This window comes from Corylus avellana, chromosome ca7, assembly GCF_901000735.1.
Source record: "Corylus avellana chromosome ca7, CavTom2PMs-1.0".
Lineage (NCBI taxonomy): Eukaryota > Viridiplantae > Streptophyta > Magnoliopsida > Fagales > Betulaceae > Corylus > Corylus avellana.
The window spans coordinates 14,787,030-14,805,418 of NC_081547.1; the positions used below are offsets into that span (position 1 = coordinate 14,787,030).

The following is an 18,389-nucleotide window of genomic DNA, read 5'->3' on the forward strand; positions in this document are numbered from 1 at the left end:
TAACACAAATCGCAACGAGTGCCTAGTTGAAATCAACTTATCCAATGTATCCGTTTGATTTACGAATCACAATGGATATCCAATTTCAATCGAATGATTCGATGTATCTGTCGGATGAAACACATCGAATATCCAACATTTAATCAAACTAATAATCAAACAATCAATTAAAAGGGTTTAATCTAATAATTGAATTGAAATAGAACATTATATATATAAAAAAATCGAATTGAAATAGAACATCAATGGTGAGGCGTCATCTCCAACCTTAGCTGAAGGTTTACCCTCTCATGACTAAAAAAATCATCTCACAAACAATTGAAATCATTGAAACTAACCAACATACAAGAGAGAAACGAGTTCAGAGCTACAAAGTGTCAAAAAGTCAGAAAAAACATTGAATGGCGCCCCCTTGGTGCGTTTCCCTAGAAAAATATGGTATTTATAACATTAATATAGGGTTTTAGCACTTCCAGGTTAGACAAGTATGCTCGATCACACTTGAAGTGCGCTCGATTGTACTTGTACATTAGGTCTCCTACGGCGCAGTGCTTGAGCACTGCTGGCTTGATGTTGGGCGTGAGTGTGCTCGATCCCAAGACGGGTGCACGCGAGCGCAGTTGTGCATGATTTCTTCTTCAGTGGTGCAGCTGTGCTCGTGTGTTGCTGTGGCCATGTTTGAGTGCAGATGCGCATGAACGTAAGGCTGCTAGGCTCGAGTGCACATGCCCTCGAGCACCAGTGTGGTGCACTCAATCCCAGCTTCATAAATGCTTTTCTTCAACTTCTTTGCATCTTCCACATTAAGACCGTAGTTTTCTTTTAGCAACCTGCTAAACACTAAAACACCAAAACTAACACAAATATTGGAATATAATAAAGCTAAATGCTTAGCAAATGCAAATTAAGGGATCCAAATATGCAATATTTGGCACTCATCATACCACTTAATTCTCTACTTCTTTATCCTTGAGTCACTAACTTTATGTTATTCTCATACTGTGAAAATCACATGTATATATTTTAGTATGCTAACCAAAATGCTCTAGCCAGTCTTGAGAATAATGTCAATAAAATCTAACTCAAGGGGAAATTTCTTATCTCTTTGCCTACTGACAGAGGATTTGGATTCTCTCTTGGAAAAAGCTTTCCCACAATGTTTCATGTGATTACCCAATGTTTTGAGGTTGTTTCAATCGATGATAGGTCTCACTCTTTGATACATCTAAGTAATCTACATAAGACATTTGAGTCCACAATTCCCTCAGAATTTAGAATCTAAGTCTAAAGCAGTATATTAAGGAGTTATTGGCTTTTCTTAATAGACAGTATCTTTATGAAAAAACAACTCCTTGGTCTATTTGGTTGTTGGGGATTATGCCCTACATCCCAATGATCTTAGATCTATGACGACATTTAATGTTTGTAATGAATATTTTTTTTTATCCACTAATTAAATCATTTTAAGCATATGACATATATCGTCTTTTACATGCCTATTACCAATAGTTCATCATGCATGTGCAAGGTCCTAAGGATGACACTGAATATGGCTATGGGTGTGAGTAACGTTATTATCATACAAGGTCTTAGTCCATAAATCCTTGTATCCTTAAAGATATATGTTCACATTCGGTAATTCAATTTTGAGTATGACTGTTATACATCGAATCTTGGTGATCTACCTTGATCAATCGAAGCGGCGCCTTCGGATTGATGTGTAGGTGCTGAGACTCTAAGGCATTGAACGGACCAAGGATTTGTCTTTTCATAAAGATACTGTCTATTAAGAAAAAGACAATAACTCCTTTACAGACTACTTTAGACTTTGATTCTAAATTTTGAGGGAATTGTGGACTCAGATGTTTTATGTAGATTACTTTGATGTATCACCGAGTGAGACCTATCATCGGTCAAACTAAATCTCAATTCATGGGGTAATCACATGAAACATTGTGGGAAAGCAATTTCCAAGAAGAAATCCAAATCCTTTTATCAGTAGACAAAGAGATAGGAAATTTCCCTTTGAGATAGATTTTATGGATATTATTTTCAAGTCTCTGGCCAGAGCATTTTGGCCGGCATACCAAAATATATATGTGATTTACACATTATGAGAATAACATAAAGTCAGTGACTCAAGGAAAAGAGATAGAGAATTATGTGGCAGTATCCTCAGCCTTAATTCTGATACAGATGATTTCATGGAGGAATCGTAAGTCAACGTTAAGTAAGTCAAAGGGATTAATTGTTTAAAATAATATATATATATATATTGGAGTGCAGTCACAATTATTTAGTGAAATTAATTGTGATTAAAATATTATCATGTAACGAATGTTAGGGAGACATGATTACAGAAATATTTAAGCCAATAATTATTTTTTCTCCTTTAAGTCCCTCACCATGCTGATATAAGTTAACCATATTAAGGCTTTCTTGTTTAATGGGCTAAATTTTTTATTTATTTAAAACATTGGCTACAGAATATTTAAGGTTGGGTTTGGGATAAAACCCATAAGGCTTAAATAAGCATGGAGCGCATAAGGCTAGGAAAGCTTTCCTTGGCCCTATGCGTTGGACTATAGAAGAAAGGGAATGGGATTAAATCCTAGGCCCAGCTCCCTTGACAAGGGAGCAGCATCGCCCAGGGAGAATTTCTCCCTAGCCCATGTGGCAATGGCATGGAGGCTAAGGTGAAACCCTAGCCATCCATGCCTTCTCCTTGTCCTACTTGGACTCTTCTTTTGCTCCTTGTTCCATATTGCTAAGATCTAGAAATTCTTTCCCCTGCTAAGCCTATAAATTGAGAAGAGCCTAAGGTTTTCAAATCATCCCATCAAGTTCTCTTGATACATAGTTTTTAGAAATTTTCGAAAAATTATTAAGTTCATTGTGTTAACTCACGAAGAAAAAAAGTTTAAGATTTGAAGAGCCAAGCAAGAGCCCACACTCTCTTGGTTATAATCAGTCATTGGAGAGAAGATCTAGAGGTTACAATCAATTGTTTTCTTGGAGAAGAAAAATAAACATTCTTTGCTCATAGCCAAAGCGTGGCCGTAGATCTTTAAGTAAGTTATGCTTGTTCTTGCTATTTATTGAAATAGCAACCGTTCTTCATAAAGTTTTCTTGGGCATGGGAGTATGATTCCTTCCGGCTATGCAAATTTTGACTTGCATACATATTCCGAACTTCAGTGCCTTAGGGTCTTAGAACCTACACATCAATCCGAAGACACCGCTTTGCTTGATCAAGGTAGATCACCAAGATTTGATGTGTAATAGTCTTACTCAAAATGTAATTGCCTCAGTTACATTTACCGACTGCAAACTTTCTATGTTTAAGGATACAATGATTATGGACTAATACCTTGTGTGATAACCACGTTACTCACACCCATAGCCATATTCAATGTTATCCTTAGGACCTTTCACATGCATGATGAACTATTGGTAATAGGTATGTAAAAGACGTTTTATATGTCATATGCTCAAAATAATTTAATCAGTGAATTAAACATATATTTATTACAAATATTAAATGTCAGCATGGATATAAAATCACTAAGATTCAAGGCGTAACCCCAACAAAAACCCCCAATGTCACCTCTTCTTCTCTCTACAAAATGCTTGCACTTCACATAAATAAACTTTATCTTTCTTGATTTTGAAAAGTAAAAGAGTTGTTGCCCATATTTACTTGTTCTCATCACACGGGTGGGCATCTTACATAGGTGCTGGAAATAGGTAAGCAAATCAGATATCTGTGCAGTGGAAAATTCAAATTCCTATGCCCACGAACTTCTTTATGAAGAACATGTGAAAAACAATTTCTATCTAAAATTAAATTCCAAGAACGAAGGACACTTACTTGGATATCAATGGCCACACCTGACTTTGGGCAAAATTATTTTTGATTCTTCTTTCTCCAAGAACACATTCTTCCTCCTCCAAGAACACGACAAATCTCAAGGATGATGAGACCTCTAGATCTTCTCGCCAATGATTGATAATAACCAAGAGAGTGTAGGTTCCCCTCCAAATCATAAACTTTTATTCTTTATGAGTTAACACAAGAACTATTAATTCTAAGAGAGTTTCTGAAAATTAGTTATTAAGGGAACTTGGTGAGTAATTTGAGAACTTAGGCTCTTCTTTATTTATAGACTTAGCATGCTAGCAGAGGTTGAGAACTAACCAATATGGGACAAGCAGTAGTAGTAGTAGAAAACATAGTCCCACTAGTACTACTACGAGTGGACAACTAAAGCTTGTAAAAACCCTAGCCTCCACCTCCTTAGAAAGTGGCACATAAGGCCAGGGAAAATTTTAAGGTCTACTACATATTTTAGGGTCTTGGGCTTGAGTTTTATCCCAAGCTCTTTCCCATTGCACTCAACGCATAGGGCCAAGGAAAATTCCCTGACCTTATGCGTCCACCTTGTCCACTAGAATTTTGGGTTTTATCTCAAGCCCAATTATTCATACATGCATATCTACAATGTATCTCTTTAGCCCATGTTTTAAATAAATAACAAATAAATAAGAAAATCTATATTTTCTTAAATTACATCAGCTTGTTGAGCGACTTAAAGGGAAAAATAATTCCTGGCTTAAATATGTCTGTAATCATGTCTCTACGACATTCATTGCACAACAATATTTTAAACACAATTAATTCCACTAAATAATTGTGACTACACTCCAATAAATATTTTTGATTAAACAATTAGTCACTGATTTTACGCTATTGTCATACTTGTATAAACACAGGTATATATTTTGGTATGCCAACCAAAGTGTTTCGACAAAGGATTTGGATTCCCTCTTGAAAAAGGCTTTCCCACAATGTTACATGCCATTACCCAATGTATCGATGTTATTTTGACCGACGATAGGTCTAACTCTTTGATACATCAAAGTAACCTACATGCAAAATCTCCTTAGGATGTCGACAGTATTTTTGTTCAAAGACAACTCCTTGGTCCATTCAGGGCCTTGGGGTCCAGCACCTACACATCAATCCGTATTTACTGCTTCGCTTGATCAAGGTAGATCACCAAGATTTGAAGTGTAACAATCTTTGTCAAAATGGAATGCCACAGTTCCATTTACCAACTGTGATTTTTCTATATTTAAGGATACAAGGATTCTAGACTAAGACCTTGTATGATAACCAAGTTACTCACACCCATAACCATATTCAATGTAATCCTAAGACCTTTCACATGCATAATAAATATGATAAATTTTCTTGCATTAAGAATGTAAAAGACATTTTTTATGCCATATGTTCAAGTCATTTAACGAGTTAATAAAACATATATTCAATACAAACATTTGAATGTCAACATAGATATAAAATCATTGGGATTTATGGAATGATGGGACCACCCAACATATATATATATATATATATATATATAGAGAGAGAGAGAGAGAGAGAGAGAGAGAGAGAGAGAGAGAGAGAACTTTAATCCTATGGAACATCACCAAAATGCTCATGAATTCGGACTCTGGACAATGCAGGACAAGCAACATGGATTTATAGGAATTAATCTCTTTGCTTATTGGCTTGTTCCCCTAACAAACACAACTGAAGATGCAATTGCCTTTCAAAGAGCCATGGACTTTCTGATTGGTTGGTAAGTTACACATTCACGAATAAAGAGGCATTGTTCATTTATAAATTGTAATGTTAACCTAGTATAGCCCTAAAGGCAAATAATCATCAAAAGTTTGGGATTCTTTCACTTTTTCAATGAAAGAATTATTGATTTTCATTTTGCATCTGTGAGCAGCATATAAGCTATGTTCCGAGTTTACTTATGCTTGGTTTGCATGACATTACAGGTATTTGGATCCCTTGATCTACGGTGACAATCCTGATGTAATGAAAAGGAATGTAGGAACAAGACTTCCAACCTTCACCAATCTTGAATCTAATCAAGTTAAGGGTTCATTTGACTTCCTAGGAGTAAACTACTATTCCACATCATATGTCAAGGATGACCCCAGCAAACTAGAGATGGAGGTCAAAGACTTTATTGTAGACATGGCAGTAGATTTTAAATGTATGTTCTTTTATATATACATTATATCTTTGTGATGTCCTTAACAAATTCATCCTTTTTGTACCAAGTCTTTATAGATGAAACTGAAATAGTTTACTCTTTTCCTAAGCTATGACAATTATTCAAAAGGATTCGTCTACATCTAAGGTGAGAGAATGAACATTAAACTATAGAGATGGTTTTCCTATTTAAGGTTATATCAGTCTAATACTATCTAACCTGTTTGAACTAGTTTACACTTACACCCTGGGGTTTGCAAGGACTGTTGGAGAACTTTAAGCAAGTTTATGGAAATCCTCCTATTTACATTCATGAGAATGGTCTCTCTCTCTCTCTCTCTCTCTCTCTCTCTCATACAGATTATACACACAAAAACATGCAACCACACATACGCACACTCCTATAATATGTAATGTGGAAATATATTATGAGAAATAAAATATGAAAGAGAGAGAATGTTGAAGCAAATGATGACTCTCACTCAACGTATGATAAGGATAAGAAGCCAAGTTATTACCAGCAGTGTGATAAGAAGAAGAGTTGTGATAAGAGTAGGAAACCTCATGATAAGGATAATACAAACCAAAAAGATATTGATGTAACCTAGATGATCACTATGTAATTTGGTATACAACAATGTACCTAATAGATCACTAGCTCATTCAATTGTAAAGTCTATCAACTTGTATAATATATACATATCATTAGAACCCAGTAGATAGGAGAAGAGAAGCATTACAACCTACAATACTATTTGTTCTATTATGGTATCAGAGCTTTTCCAAGACTAAGGTCATTTTTGATCCTTTCATCCATCATGCCTATACCTACATTAACTGATTCCCTTGTTCCCTCATCCAACACCTATGGCCAAATTACCATGTCAAGCCTACAGAATTTTGTCACACCGTCCAGAGACAACTACCCCGTTTGGCAAATAGTCATTCTTCCCTATCTTATTGATCATAATATTGTAAGGATGGTTGATGGTTTTGTTCCACCTCCTCGCACCATCCCCAACACATCCACTACTGTTGGAGCCCCACTAACAATTGCAATTCCAATGAGTCAAGTCCACTAGTGATGTTTTGGCTACCACTGGATAGCCTCTCAAAGATTTTGAGACAACTATATTTCTTTTGGCTAGTTTGGGATTTGAGTATGATCATTTTGTAACCTCCATCACCATATGGGCTAACTCCTTATCTATTGATGAAATCTACGAGTATTTACTTTCCTACGAAATGCGCTTGAAACACAATTTTCCTGCACTAGATTTGTTGTTCTCCTTCGCCAGTGTCTCAACCCGTGCTCCTACAAATCGTGGCAGGGGTGGCCACTTTCTCTCAACCTGGTCGTGGCTACCATGGAAATCATGGTAGTGGTTCTCCATTTTTTGTCAAAGGACGTGGACATTCCTCCTTTAGCCCTTCAAGTGATTCTCATCCCCATTGCCAAGTTTGCAATAAGCTAGGACATTTAGCGATGACTTTTTATCATCGCTTTGATCATGCATGCCAGCAAGATTCCCCTACCTTTCCACAAGCATTTTATTCATCCCCTTCTCTCTTGTTGGATGAAAATTAGTACCCAAATACTGGTGTAATGCATCATCTCACCAACGACCTGACCAACCTTAATCTCTCTACCGAGGAATATGCTGGTAGCAACCAAATTCGAACAGATAGTGGATCAAGTTTGCATATCAGCGACAATGTTTTAGCTTCTATATCTACATGTCGTCATGATTTTATTCTCAAACAACTTCTTTTACTTCCTAATATTTGCAAAAACTTACACTCTGTTAGTAAATTTGCCTTTGATAATTCTGTGTTTTGAATTTCACTCTTCTAACTTTCTCATCAAGGATTGTAAAATCAAAACCCTTCTTCATCAAGGACCACTTAAAAGATGGTATGCACCAGTTTTTTTTGTCTTCATTTTCGAGTCCAATAAAACAAGTGCTTGTTGGTGAACGTACCACTCCTCACCGACATCGCCATTTGGGACATCCTCCTTTCCGCATTGTCCATCATGTTTGGTTGAAGTTTACATTAGCAGTATATCAGAATAAGTCACCCTCTTTATGCTTAGCTTGCCTGCAGTCCAAGAGCCATCAATTACCTTTTCCCAGTTCTAGTTCTATTTCTTAACATCCTTTAGGTTTAATTTTCTCCGATGTATGGGGGCCATCTACTGTAACTCCATTTCAAGGAAATAAATATTATGTTACCTTTATTGATTGATTTAGTCAGTTTACTTGGTTATTCCCTATTCAAAAAAATATATATATTTATATCCAATATTTTTACGTTTCCAATCCATCCATTCAGGTTAATATGTTGGGGTATTGGCAAAGTTGTGTCATACACTGAACAGGTCCACGTGAGTTATCAATTGTACATACTGTTAGAAGGGAACACTGCCAAATAGAGGAAGAGTATCTCTACTTTAATGGGTCTGCTAAGCAAAGGAGGGCTCTCGAGGTACTCTTTCAACCGCTTGAAAGCTCCTTCGTATTCTTCATTCCAGGCAAAGGCATTTCTCAAGATCTTGAAGAATGGAAAACACTTTTTTGTGGACTGAGAAATGAACTGGTTTAACACAGCAATCCTTTAAGTGAGCTGCTGCAACTGCTTGATATTCCGGGGAGCTTGCATTTCTAATACTGCCCTTACCTTCTCGAGATTAGCCTTAATTCCCCTTCTTGAGAGTATGAATCCCAAAAACTTACTCGAGGATACCCCAAATGCACAATTGGAAGGCTTAAATTTCATACCATACTACCTCAAGAGTCTGGAATGCCTCGGTTAGGTCGTTAATGTGGTTAGCTGCTTGAACGCGTTTCACTAGCATGTCATCCACGTAGACTTCCATGTTTTTCTAGATTTGCTCGAGAAACATTTTGTTGACCAACCTTTCAAATGTAGCCCCCACATTCTTCAATCTGAAGGGCATTACCTTGTAGAAGTATAACGCCCAGTTGGTCATGAAAGATGTCTTCTCTTGGTCCACTTCATGCAATGATATGTGGTTGTACCTAGAGAAGGCATCCATGAAACTTAAAAGTTCATGGCTGGATAGCTGTCTTTTGGGCATGCCTTATTCAAGTCAGTGAAGTCCATGCACATCCTCCATTTGCCATTGGACTTCTTCACTAACATCACATTAGCCAACCATTCCAGGTAATATACCTCGCTTATAGACCTGGCCTCATACAGCTAATTCCCTTCATCCGAGGCTGCCTGACTTCTCTCTAGAGCATCACCTCTCCGCTTTTGCTTTACTAGCCGGTGGCTCGGATCGACTTTCAGTTTATGAACCATTACTAACGCATCAATTCCCGGCATGTGTTCATGGCTCCAGGACAATACGTCATGGTTATCTGGGAGGAAGGGCACCAATTCCTCCTCCACTCCCGGGTCTAACTGAGACCTGACCTTCACCTTCTTGTCAAAGTCAACCGATCAAGAATTACTCCAAGTCTCCGACTAGCTCTCCACCTTGTAATTGCTATTTTCCATCTTCCTTACACTTTGCCCAAATCCCTTATTATCAGGGCATTCTTTCATGAAGACATTGTAGCACTGCCAGGCTGCTCGTTGATATCCCCTAACTTCACCTACCCCACAACCCGTTAGAAATTTCATCTTTAGGTGTGGGGTGGATGTTATTACCTTGAGTTCGTTAAGAGCTGCCCTTCAAATGATAGCGTTATATGCTAATGGCTGGTCCACTAGTGAACACTTCACCATGATTGTCGCATGCTGCAGGAACGTCTTAGTTGTCACTTTGAGATCAATTGAACCAATTGGATTAACCGGCTCTCTTGCGAAACCCATTAGTGGAAACAGGGCTAGGATGATCTTCTCCCGTCCAAGATTTAGTTGCTTGAATATTGACTAATATAAGATATTGGCCGAGCTACCATTGTCCACCAAGATTCGATGGATGTGGGGTGGAATAAAATGCTGTCATTGTCAAGGTGACCATCAAAGCATCTGTGGGGAGGAATGAAACATTTGCATAATCTTCATCAGCAAAGCCAATCAACAGTGATTCTTTCCTGAGGCACTTCATGGGTCTTTCAATAGCTTAGACCTCTGGATGCTGTGCCCGTTGAGCATAAGCCTTTCTTTCCACCTTGGATTCTCCTCCACTGGCAAACCCCCTAGAGATAGTGTGAATTTCCGGGATAGCTTCTTGGCACCTAGGTTCTCAGTGATGTTGACTTCTACTTCTCTCCCTTCTTCGATGGTCCCTTCACTCTAAATTCTCCTAGAGGTTGTCATCCCGACCTCTTTCCTCCCATCGAGGGCGATCCCGCGAATGGTATTCTTGGGGTTGATAATCTCGAGGCTAGCAGCCTCAGGGATTCTTTGGTTGGTGGCCTTGGGTGTGATCATCTCTAACAGCTTTAGGATCCTTCTGCTCTCCTAAAAACCGAACAAGTTTACCATTTTTGATAAACTTCTCAATCAATAACCTCAGGGCTATTCATTTTCCCGTTTAATGTCCAGCTACCTCATAGAACTTATAGTATCTGTCCTGGTTTTTTGTGCACGTATTGCCCAATATCTTCAGTGGTCTTTGGTACTCTGGATCCTTCTTAATCTCCATTAAAAATTTCGAGATCTCTGTATTGAGCGGGGTGAACTCATAATCATTGAACTTTTTCCTCAGGGGCTTTTGCTTGTCATTAGTCCACCAAGGCCCTTTCCTCCTCTTCTCCTCAACCTTCACTTGTGGTCTCCGAGAGCTACTCATAGCTTTCAATGTCTTCTGGTTGATGAAATCTTCCACCTTGTCCATCAAATCCTAAAGTGTGCTGGGTTGCTTGCAGGCCAACTTCTTCATTAAGGGCTCCTTCGGGGAGATGCCTTGGTAGATTGTTGGAAAGACCAAATCTTCGATTGGCTCTTCCACCACCAACTTCTCCAAATTAAACCTAGTCATGAACTCCGTCAAAGTTCCATTACTGTGCTATTGCTGGATCAATAGATATTCTGAGGGCTTCTATAGGGTCTGAGACCCCAGGAACTAGGTTAGGAAAACCCGAGCCAAATTTTTGAACTTGTCAAAGGAACTTGGGGCCAGCTTTCGAAACAATTCTAGGGCATTGTCAAAAAAGAGTTAAGGGAAAAGCCTGGCAATCCACCTCATCAGGCGTACCATGTAGGTCTAGGTGGGTCTGAAAATACTCTAGATGCTCGGTGTTGTGAGGTTTAATTACTCGCAAGCGCACGAATCATTTGCAATATAGTGTGTGCAAGTGCGAAGTCGAATCAACAGGGAATTGTGTTGTGAAAATCAATTTCTATCTAAATCAATTCTATCTTAACCTAGTTCCAAAAGGTTTTTGATTTTGGAAATTAAACAAACATAAACTAAATAAAATAAAAATAATCACAAGATGAAAATACTAAAGTTGTGGAATCCACATCCACCAATTCGTAACAACACATTCATGTTCATCAATAAACCTTAAGTTCTCACAAATACAAACCTATGTATGTCTTGCTATGCATCACACATCAATCAAAATATCTAATGTATCCATCCATTATACAAAATCACAAAAAATATCCAGATTTGACCTAATCATCAATTGTATCCGTTGGACAAAAAAACAAATAGGTATCCAATTTTATTTTAATAAAGATTCAAGCAAACAATTATATGAAATTCTCCTAAAACATCACATGTATATGGAATAATAATAGATATCCAAAAGTAATTTCAATAATTGAATTAAAGCAAAACAATTGAAACTTTAAAAATCCATAAAATCAGAATAATATTGATTTACAAAAGTGTTGTCGTTCTTCATTGATTGGGCTTCATCCTCAACCTTAGTTGAGAATTTAGCTCCACTTGATTATTGAAAATAAATATAAACCTAAGGAAAACTAAATGAAAATGGAGAAAAACTGTGGAGAATTTTGGACTAGGTGTCCAGCCTCATTTTCTTGAAGCTTAACATTGTATTTATAGGGGCTTCTAGGGTTTAAAACCCTAAAAACGATGCTAGGTCATATCTGGCAGACGAGTGCCCTTGAGTCCATGGCCAATGCGCTCGATGGCACTTGGGCATGAAGCTCTACTCTTGTGGGGCATCTCGGCTTGCTGGTGGGCATGGGTGCGCTCGAGCGCAACCGAGCTGGAATCGAGCACACATACGCTCGAGCGCGAGATGGTGCGCTCGATCCTACTTTGCTGGCACTTTTTCCAACTTTCTTCAAAACTCTGTACTTCTCACGTTAAAACGCAGTTTTCCCTTAGCAACCTACAAAAACACTAAAAACAACAAAATTACACAAAATATCAGATTACGACATAGCTAAAGGATTAATTTATGTAAATTAAGGAGTCCAAATGTGCAATATTTGGCACACATCAAATACACCCAAACTTACAATTTGCTCCCTTAGCAAAACAAAACAAAAAAATAAGAAAAATTAGAAACATAAATCCTCTGTCATGGGAGAGAGATTGCATTTAGCATATGCAACAAGCCTTTTAAACCCTAGGCATTCCTAGTGGACGAGTGAAGTCTCGTGAGGGTTTTAAAGGAATGATACCCATAAACATTGTTAATCCTATGTTATTGAAAAGAATAAAGTTTCATACAAACCATGGTTCTCATTCATAAGCAAACTTAAAAAGATAAACACCATCATCACACACATTAGTGCATCCAAAGTCAAAGAACTCATAAATGGACTATTGAGACATCATATGTTCTGATATGTGCACGGTGAAATTAGCATACAGTCATGAGGCTTCAATTTACTCACAAGATAGATAGCTCAAAATTTGTTGGAATCCCTATCGAGTGAAACAACCAATGCAAGATATGCATTTTTTTTGTTTTTGTTTTTGTTTTTAGTGTTTTTTTTTTTTTTTTTTTTTTTTTGTGTAGGCTGTGCAATGCTTAGCTCCCTTAAGCTTTCTAATTGACCCATGTAACGAGTGTTAGGCCAATGACTCCAAAACCAGCTAGTTTTAGGGCACTAGATGTAAAAACATCCCTAAGGGCTTGCTGACTCAAGTCAAAAAGGCTACAAAGCCAAACTAGCCGTACAATCAACCAATCTTGAGTTTCACACCTTTTTACACAAACACTCAATGCTTAATGAGGCAAGAGGTCCAGTTACTCAGTGAGGACTTAAAATGAATTATTATTATTATTATTATTATTATTATTATTATTATTATTTTATTTTCAAGCCAAGGTTTTTCATCAACAAATCATCCAACAAATCTCAAGATACACATGATTCAATTCAAATTTCATACCTTACAGACTCTATGCTAATGTGCTCATGATAATCAACTTAAAACAAATGAAGTCTCTCTACCCAAAATTGAGTCAAAGGACTCAGATTCCTAATGACATGATGATATGTTCAAAATGTTAAGCAAGCCAATGAAAATCAAACCATAGGTACAACTAACTCATGCTTAACAACAACATAGCAAATTTTTTTTAGACAGATAAAAACAAACAAAAGACAGAGTGTCTTTCCATACCCCCAAACTTAAATTATACATTGTCCTCAATGTGTAGGAAAGAAATACATTACCAGAAGTACAAAACATCAAGGTGTGAAAAAGGCCAAGACGTCCCCCAAACTTGAACGCCAAAACACCTGTCAACAAAAAACTAATAGCAAAATTTTCTCATAGAAACAAACCTCAAAGATTAATTTCTATCATAAACAAAAAAAAAAAAAAAAAAATGTGATAAGAAATAAAATGACGAAGTAAAAAGACTCAAAAATCAAGTGCAGAAAACAAAAAAGAAAAAAATACATCACTTTCCCCGATCATTTGGGTGTCCAACCAATCCCTTCCACCATTTCTTCTTTAGAATTTGATATCTCACTAGAAGGATGTTCCGCCAGCTCAGTAGCCTAGTTGCTTGCTTCGAAGGATCTTTGTGTGATGGATCCTTGAGAAGTTTAGCCTGAGATGGCTCTTGGAGACATTGAAGAATTAAAGCTTGGGGTTCATGAAGTGTCTCAAGAGGGATTGTGATGAAGGAATGAGTTTCAGTATTCACATCCTTGTCATTGGACAAATTTGGAGTTGACGGGGTCTCAATTTGCTCCCCTTCTTCTTCACCTTGTTGTTCTCAGGAGTGGAATCCAATAACGACTTAGCTTGCTCACGTATCATATCAAGGTCCAGATCAAATTCAAATTGTGCAAAGCACTCTTCTAGAGGACCCTTCAGACTTGGCTCATTAGAAGTCTCCGCTTGCTCAAGAAACTTGTCAAGGTCTAGGTCGCATCCAAATTGAGCGAAACACTCTCCCAAAGGATCCTCCAGACTTGGCTCATTAACAGTCTCCTCAACACTTTCTTCACTCCCAAGTGTGGTGGTGGCTTGGACATGCTAATGATAAGAACTGCTATCATCATCCTCATCAATCATGTAGTGTCCTTTAGCCATCAACTGACCTTGAAACTTTTCTTCCTCTATCCGATTGATTTCATCAACAAGATGACCAAGCTATCCTTTCAACCTTGCAATTGATTCAGCGTTTGCCATAGTGGCATCTTTGATTTCTTACAGGGATTGGCTTGTTATTTGCATAAATGTTTTGAGTGTGTCCTCCAACGAAGAAGAAAATTGGTGCAGTACATCAAGTTGGTTGTCGAATTGTGGATATTCAGGATGGTGTAGTTCATCAACTTGGGGAGCATAATTTCTCATAGCATGAGCTTCCCACGAGAAATCATAATGGTTACTCCAGTTCGAGGTGTAAAAATTGAAATTTGATTCAAACCCCGGGCTGGAAAAACTAGTGTTCATCTACTCATATGAAAAATTGGAAAATTGACCCTGGGATGGATAGTTACCAGAACTATGATAAAGATTGGAGCAGTATGAACATGGTCCATGTGGGTGAAAATTTTGAGAATAGTTAGTAGAAGCCGGTGTCCTACAACTACGAGAAGTATTAAAATTACCAAACTGAAAATTCATGCTTCACCCTCACTCTTTAGCATGCAAATATCCCACATAAAACATTAACTAATTTTTTATTTTATTTTATAAAATCAAATAAACAAGAATACAAAAAATTAAAAACAAAAACTCAAAAACGCACAAAACGCACAAAACGGACCCAACATAAGTTTGGCAAAATTCAGGTACTGGTCCATTTTGGTGCAGTCTACGAAGGTGCGCTCGAGCGCAGGGTAGGCGAGATCGAGCATAGTTGCGCTGATCGGCCAATGATGCTGCCTGCTGCATGCGTGTGCTCAAGCATGCGCAGGAAGTGATCGAGTGCATGTGTGCGGGATCCTTGCTATCTACTGCACTAGTGCGCTCAAGTGTAAGTGACTTGCGCTCGAGCGTACGCCTGCCTTGCGCTTGAGCGCAGATGCGCGTGCTGCTTCCTGACACGAGCACGAGTGCACTAGAGCATCTTGGCAGGGACTGGTTCGTAGAAATCTGGAAAAACAGAAACACAAAATCTTTTATTTTATCAGAATTGCCGAAACAAATAAAATAAAATAAAATTGCAAAAAGAAAAATAAAACAGAAGTTCTGATTATAACTAGTAGAAAAATAAAATCAACTTAAACAAAAATCAATTTTCACAAACAAACAATTCCTCGGCAATGGCACCAAAAACGTGTTGTGAGTGTTAATTCCTCGCAAGCGCACGAGTAGTTTGCAATATAGTGTGTGCAAGTTCAAGGTCGAATCCACAAGGAATTCTATTGTAAAAATCAATTTCTATCTAAATCAATTCTATATTAACCTAGTTCTGAAAGGTTTTTGACTTTGGAAATTAAACAAACATAAACTAAATAAAATAAAAATAATCACAAGATGAAAATACTAAAGTTGTGGAATCCACACCCACCAATTCGGAACGACATATTCATGTTCATCAATAAAATCTTAAGTTCGCACAAATACAAACTTATGTATGTCTAGCTATGCTTCAAAAATCAATCAAAAGATCTAATGTATCCCTCCATTGTATTAAATCACAAAAGATATTCAGATTTAACCAAATCATCAATTGTATTCGTCAGAAGAAAAAACAAATAGATATCCAATTTTATTTTAATAAAGATCCAAGCAAACAATTATATGAAATTCTCCTAAAACATCACATGTATCTGGGAATCACAATAGATATTCAAAAATAATTTCAATAATTGAATTAAAGCAAAACAGTTGAAACTTTAAAAATCCATAAAATCAGAATAATATTGACTTACAAAAGTGTTGTCGTTCTTCATCGATGGGGCTTCATCCTCAACCTTAGTTGAGAATTTAGCTCCACATGATTATTGAAAATAAATCTAAACCTAAGGAAAACTAAACTAAAATGGAGAAAAACTGTGGAGAATTTCGGACTAGGTGTCTGGCCCACTTTCCTTGAAGCTTAACATTGTATTTATAGGGGCTTCTAGGGTTTAAAACCCTAAAAACGACACTAGGTCATATCTGGCAGACGAGTGCGCTCGAGCGCATGGCTGGTGCGCTCGATTGCACACGGCCATAAAGCTCTACTGTTGCAGTGCATCTTGGTTTGCTAGTGGGCGTGGGTGCGCTCGAGCGCAACCGAGCTGGGATCGAACGCACATACGTTGGTGTGCGAGATGGTGTGCTCGATCCACCTTTTCTAGCACTTTTTCCAGTTTTCTTCCAAACTCCGTATTTCTCATGTTAAAATGCAATTTTTCCTTGGCAACCTAAAAAAAAAAAACTAAAAACAACTAAACTACACAAAATATCAAATTACGACACAGCTAAAGGTTAACTAATGTAAATTAAGGGGTCCAAATGTGCAATATTTGGCACAAATCACTCGGTCACAACCATACTCAGATCCTCATTGTTGTCCCGATTGCCACGTCCTTGCCAGTTGTCTTCCTGGTGTCTCTCCCGCTAGGAGTTATCCTCATGATGACCATTCTCCCGACAACCATGGTCATTACTGCGGTTACTCTGTTTACCTTCTTCTTCCATATACATGTCCCAATTACCCTCTGAATGAGATTGCTTCGGGATCCGACATAGAAGGTTCGCATTCTGCTGAGTCAGAATTGTTATTTGGGCATCCAGTGCTATTATGCGTTATTGATCTTCGTCGGCTTCGTGAAGCGGCGAGTGCTGTTGATTGGGCTGAAGCATACACTTTTCGTGAGCCTTCCTCTACCGGTTGGCCCAACTTCTAGACCTTGTGTCAACCACCATAATGGATTTTGATTTTGTGAGAGACAAATCATTCCCACAGACAGTGCCAAACTATTGGTCAGTTTCTGGTATGTTGCGAATGCTTTCTTCAAGGCAGCTTGATCTTCACTTTTAGTCCTTTACGCTTCCCAATTTCCCTGCAGAAGAACGAACTATCAAGAGAACTTGTCAGGGGTGCTTCGGTAGATCCTCCTTCGATGCCTAAGTTAGTTCATTTGATCCAAGTGTATGCCTAATGCTAAATATTCAATCTAGGGTTTGTACCTAGTGTAAGAGCATTCCCAGCAGCTACCCAACCATTTTCCCTATATTTAAGGATCCAAACTACTTTTTGCTTCCCTATCTACAAAAACTCCACAATAGCTTCCCTTTACCATTCCCTATATCATTAAAATATTAATTTTATTTTCATTAAAATAATATTTTCTTTTATTCTAAAAAAAAAATTCTTTTTCTTTTCTTTCTCACTCATCTGCATCTTCTTTCTCTCCCTGCCTCACTTTCCCCCCAGCAGATTCTCGCTCACAAAGACAGACAGGGAGAGAACAGGAGAGAGAGAGAGAGAGAGAGAAAGAGAGAGTGATGCAGAGAGAGCTGGGAGAGGGACGGAGAGAGATGGTAAGAGAAAGAAAGCTCAGTAGATGGCCACAGCGAAGCCGTGAGTGGCTGGACAGCAGCTTTTGGGCTCAGAATCATTCCTTGGATAAAATTCACCTTCCTTTAGTTATGGGTATTTGATTGTGATGGGGTTGATTCTTTGGGTATTCGATTTGGGTAATCAATTGTGTTCTTGAGGATTTTTGATTGTCTTGAGTGGCTGGTTGGGTGTTGAGTTTCGGTTCTAATTGAGGTGTTCTTAGAATCTGTTTTAAGATGGTTTGGCTGAATGGATCTAGAGTTTCTTGAGTTTTGGTTGAGTTGCTGAGTTCTGGAATGCTTTAAGTTCTTCGGGGAAGATTGATTTTGTGTGTTTTATTTGTTGTTTAATTTTGGGTGTAAATCCTTTGAGTGGCCGTGAGAGTGAAGATGGAGATTTGGTTTGTGTCCAAATGAAGTGCAAAAGAAGAAGAAGGCGGAGAAGAACGG

General features: G+C 37.9%; 1 protein-coding gene across 1 annotated transcript in view; it reads left to right on the top strand.

The window, feature by feature from the left end:
* Positions 1 to 18,389, top strand: part of LOC132187911 (beta-glucosidase 11-like) — an 82,807-nt gene that overhangs the window by 58,198 nt on the left and 6,220 nt on the right. The window contains exons 8-11 of the mRNA XM_059602334.1: positions 5,530 to 5,645; positions 5,854 to 6,074; positions 6,184 to 6,221; positions 6,307 to 6,394. Coding sequence (XP_059458317.1) covers positions 5,530 to 5,645; positions 5,854 to 6,074; positions 6,184 to 6,221; positions 6,307 to 6,394 — 463 coding nt within the window. The remainder of the gene's footprint in view (positions 1 to 5,529; positions 5,646 to 5,853; positions 6,075 to 6,183; positions 6,222 to 6,306; positions 6,395 to 18,389) is intronic.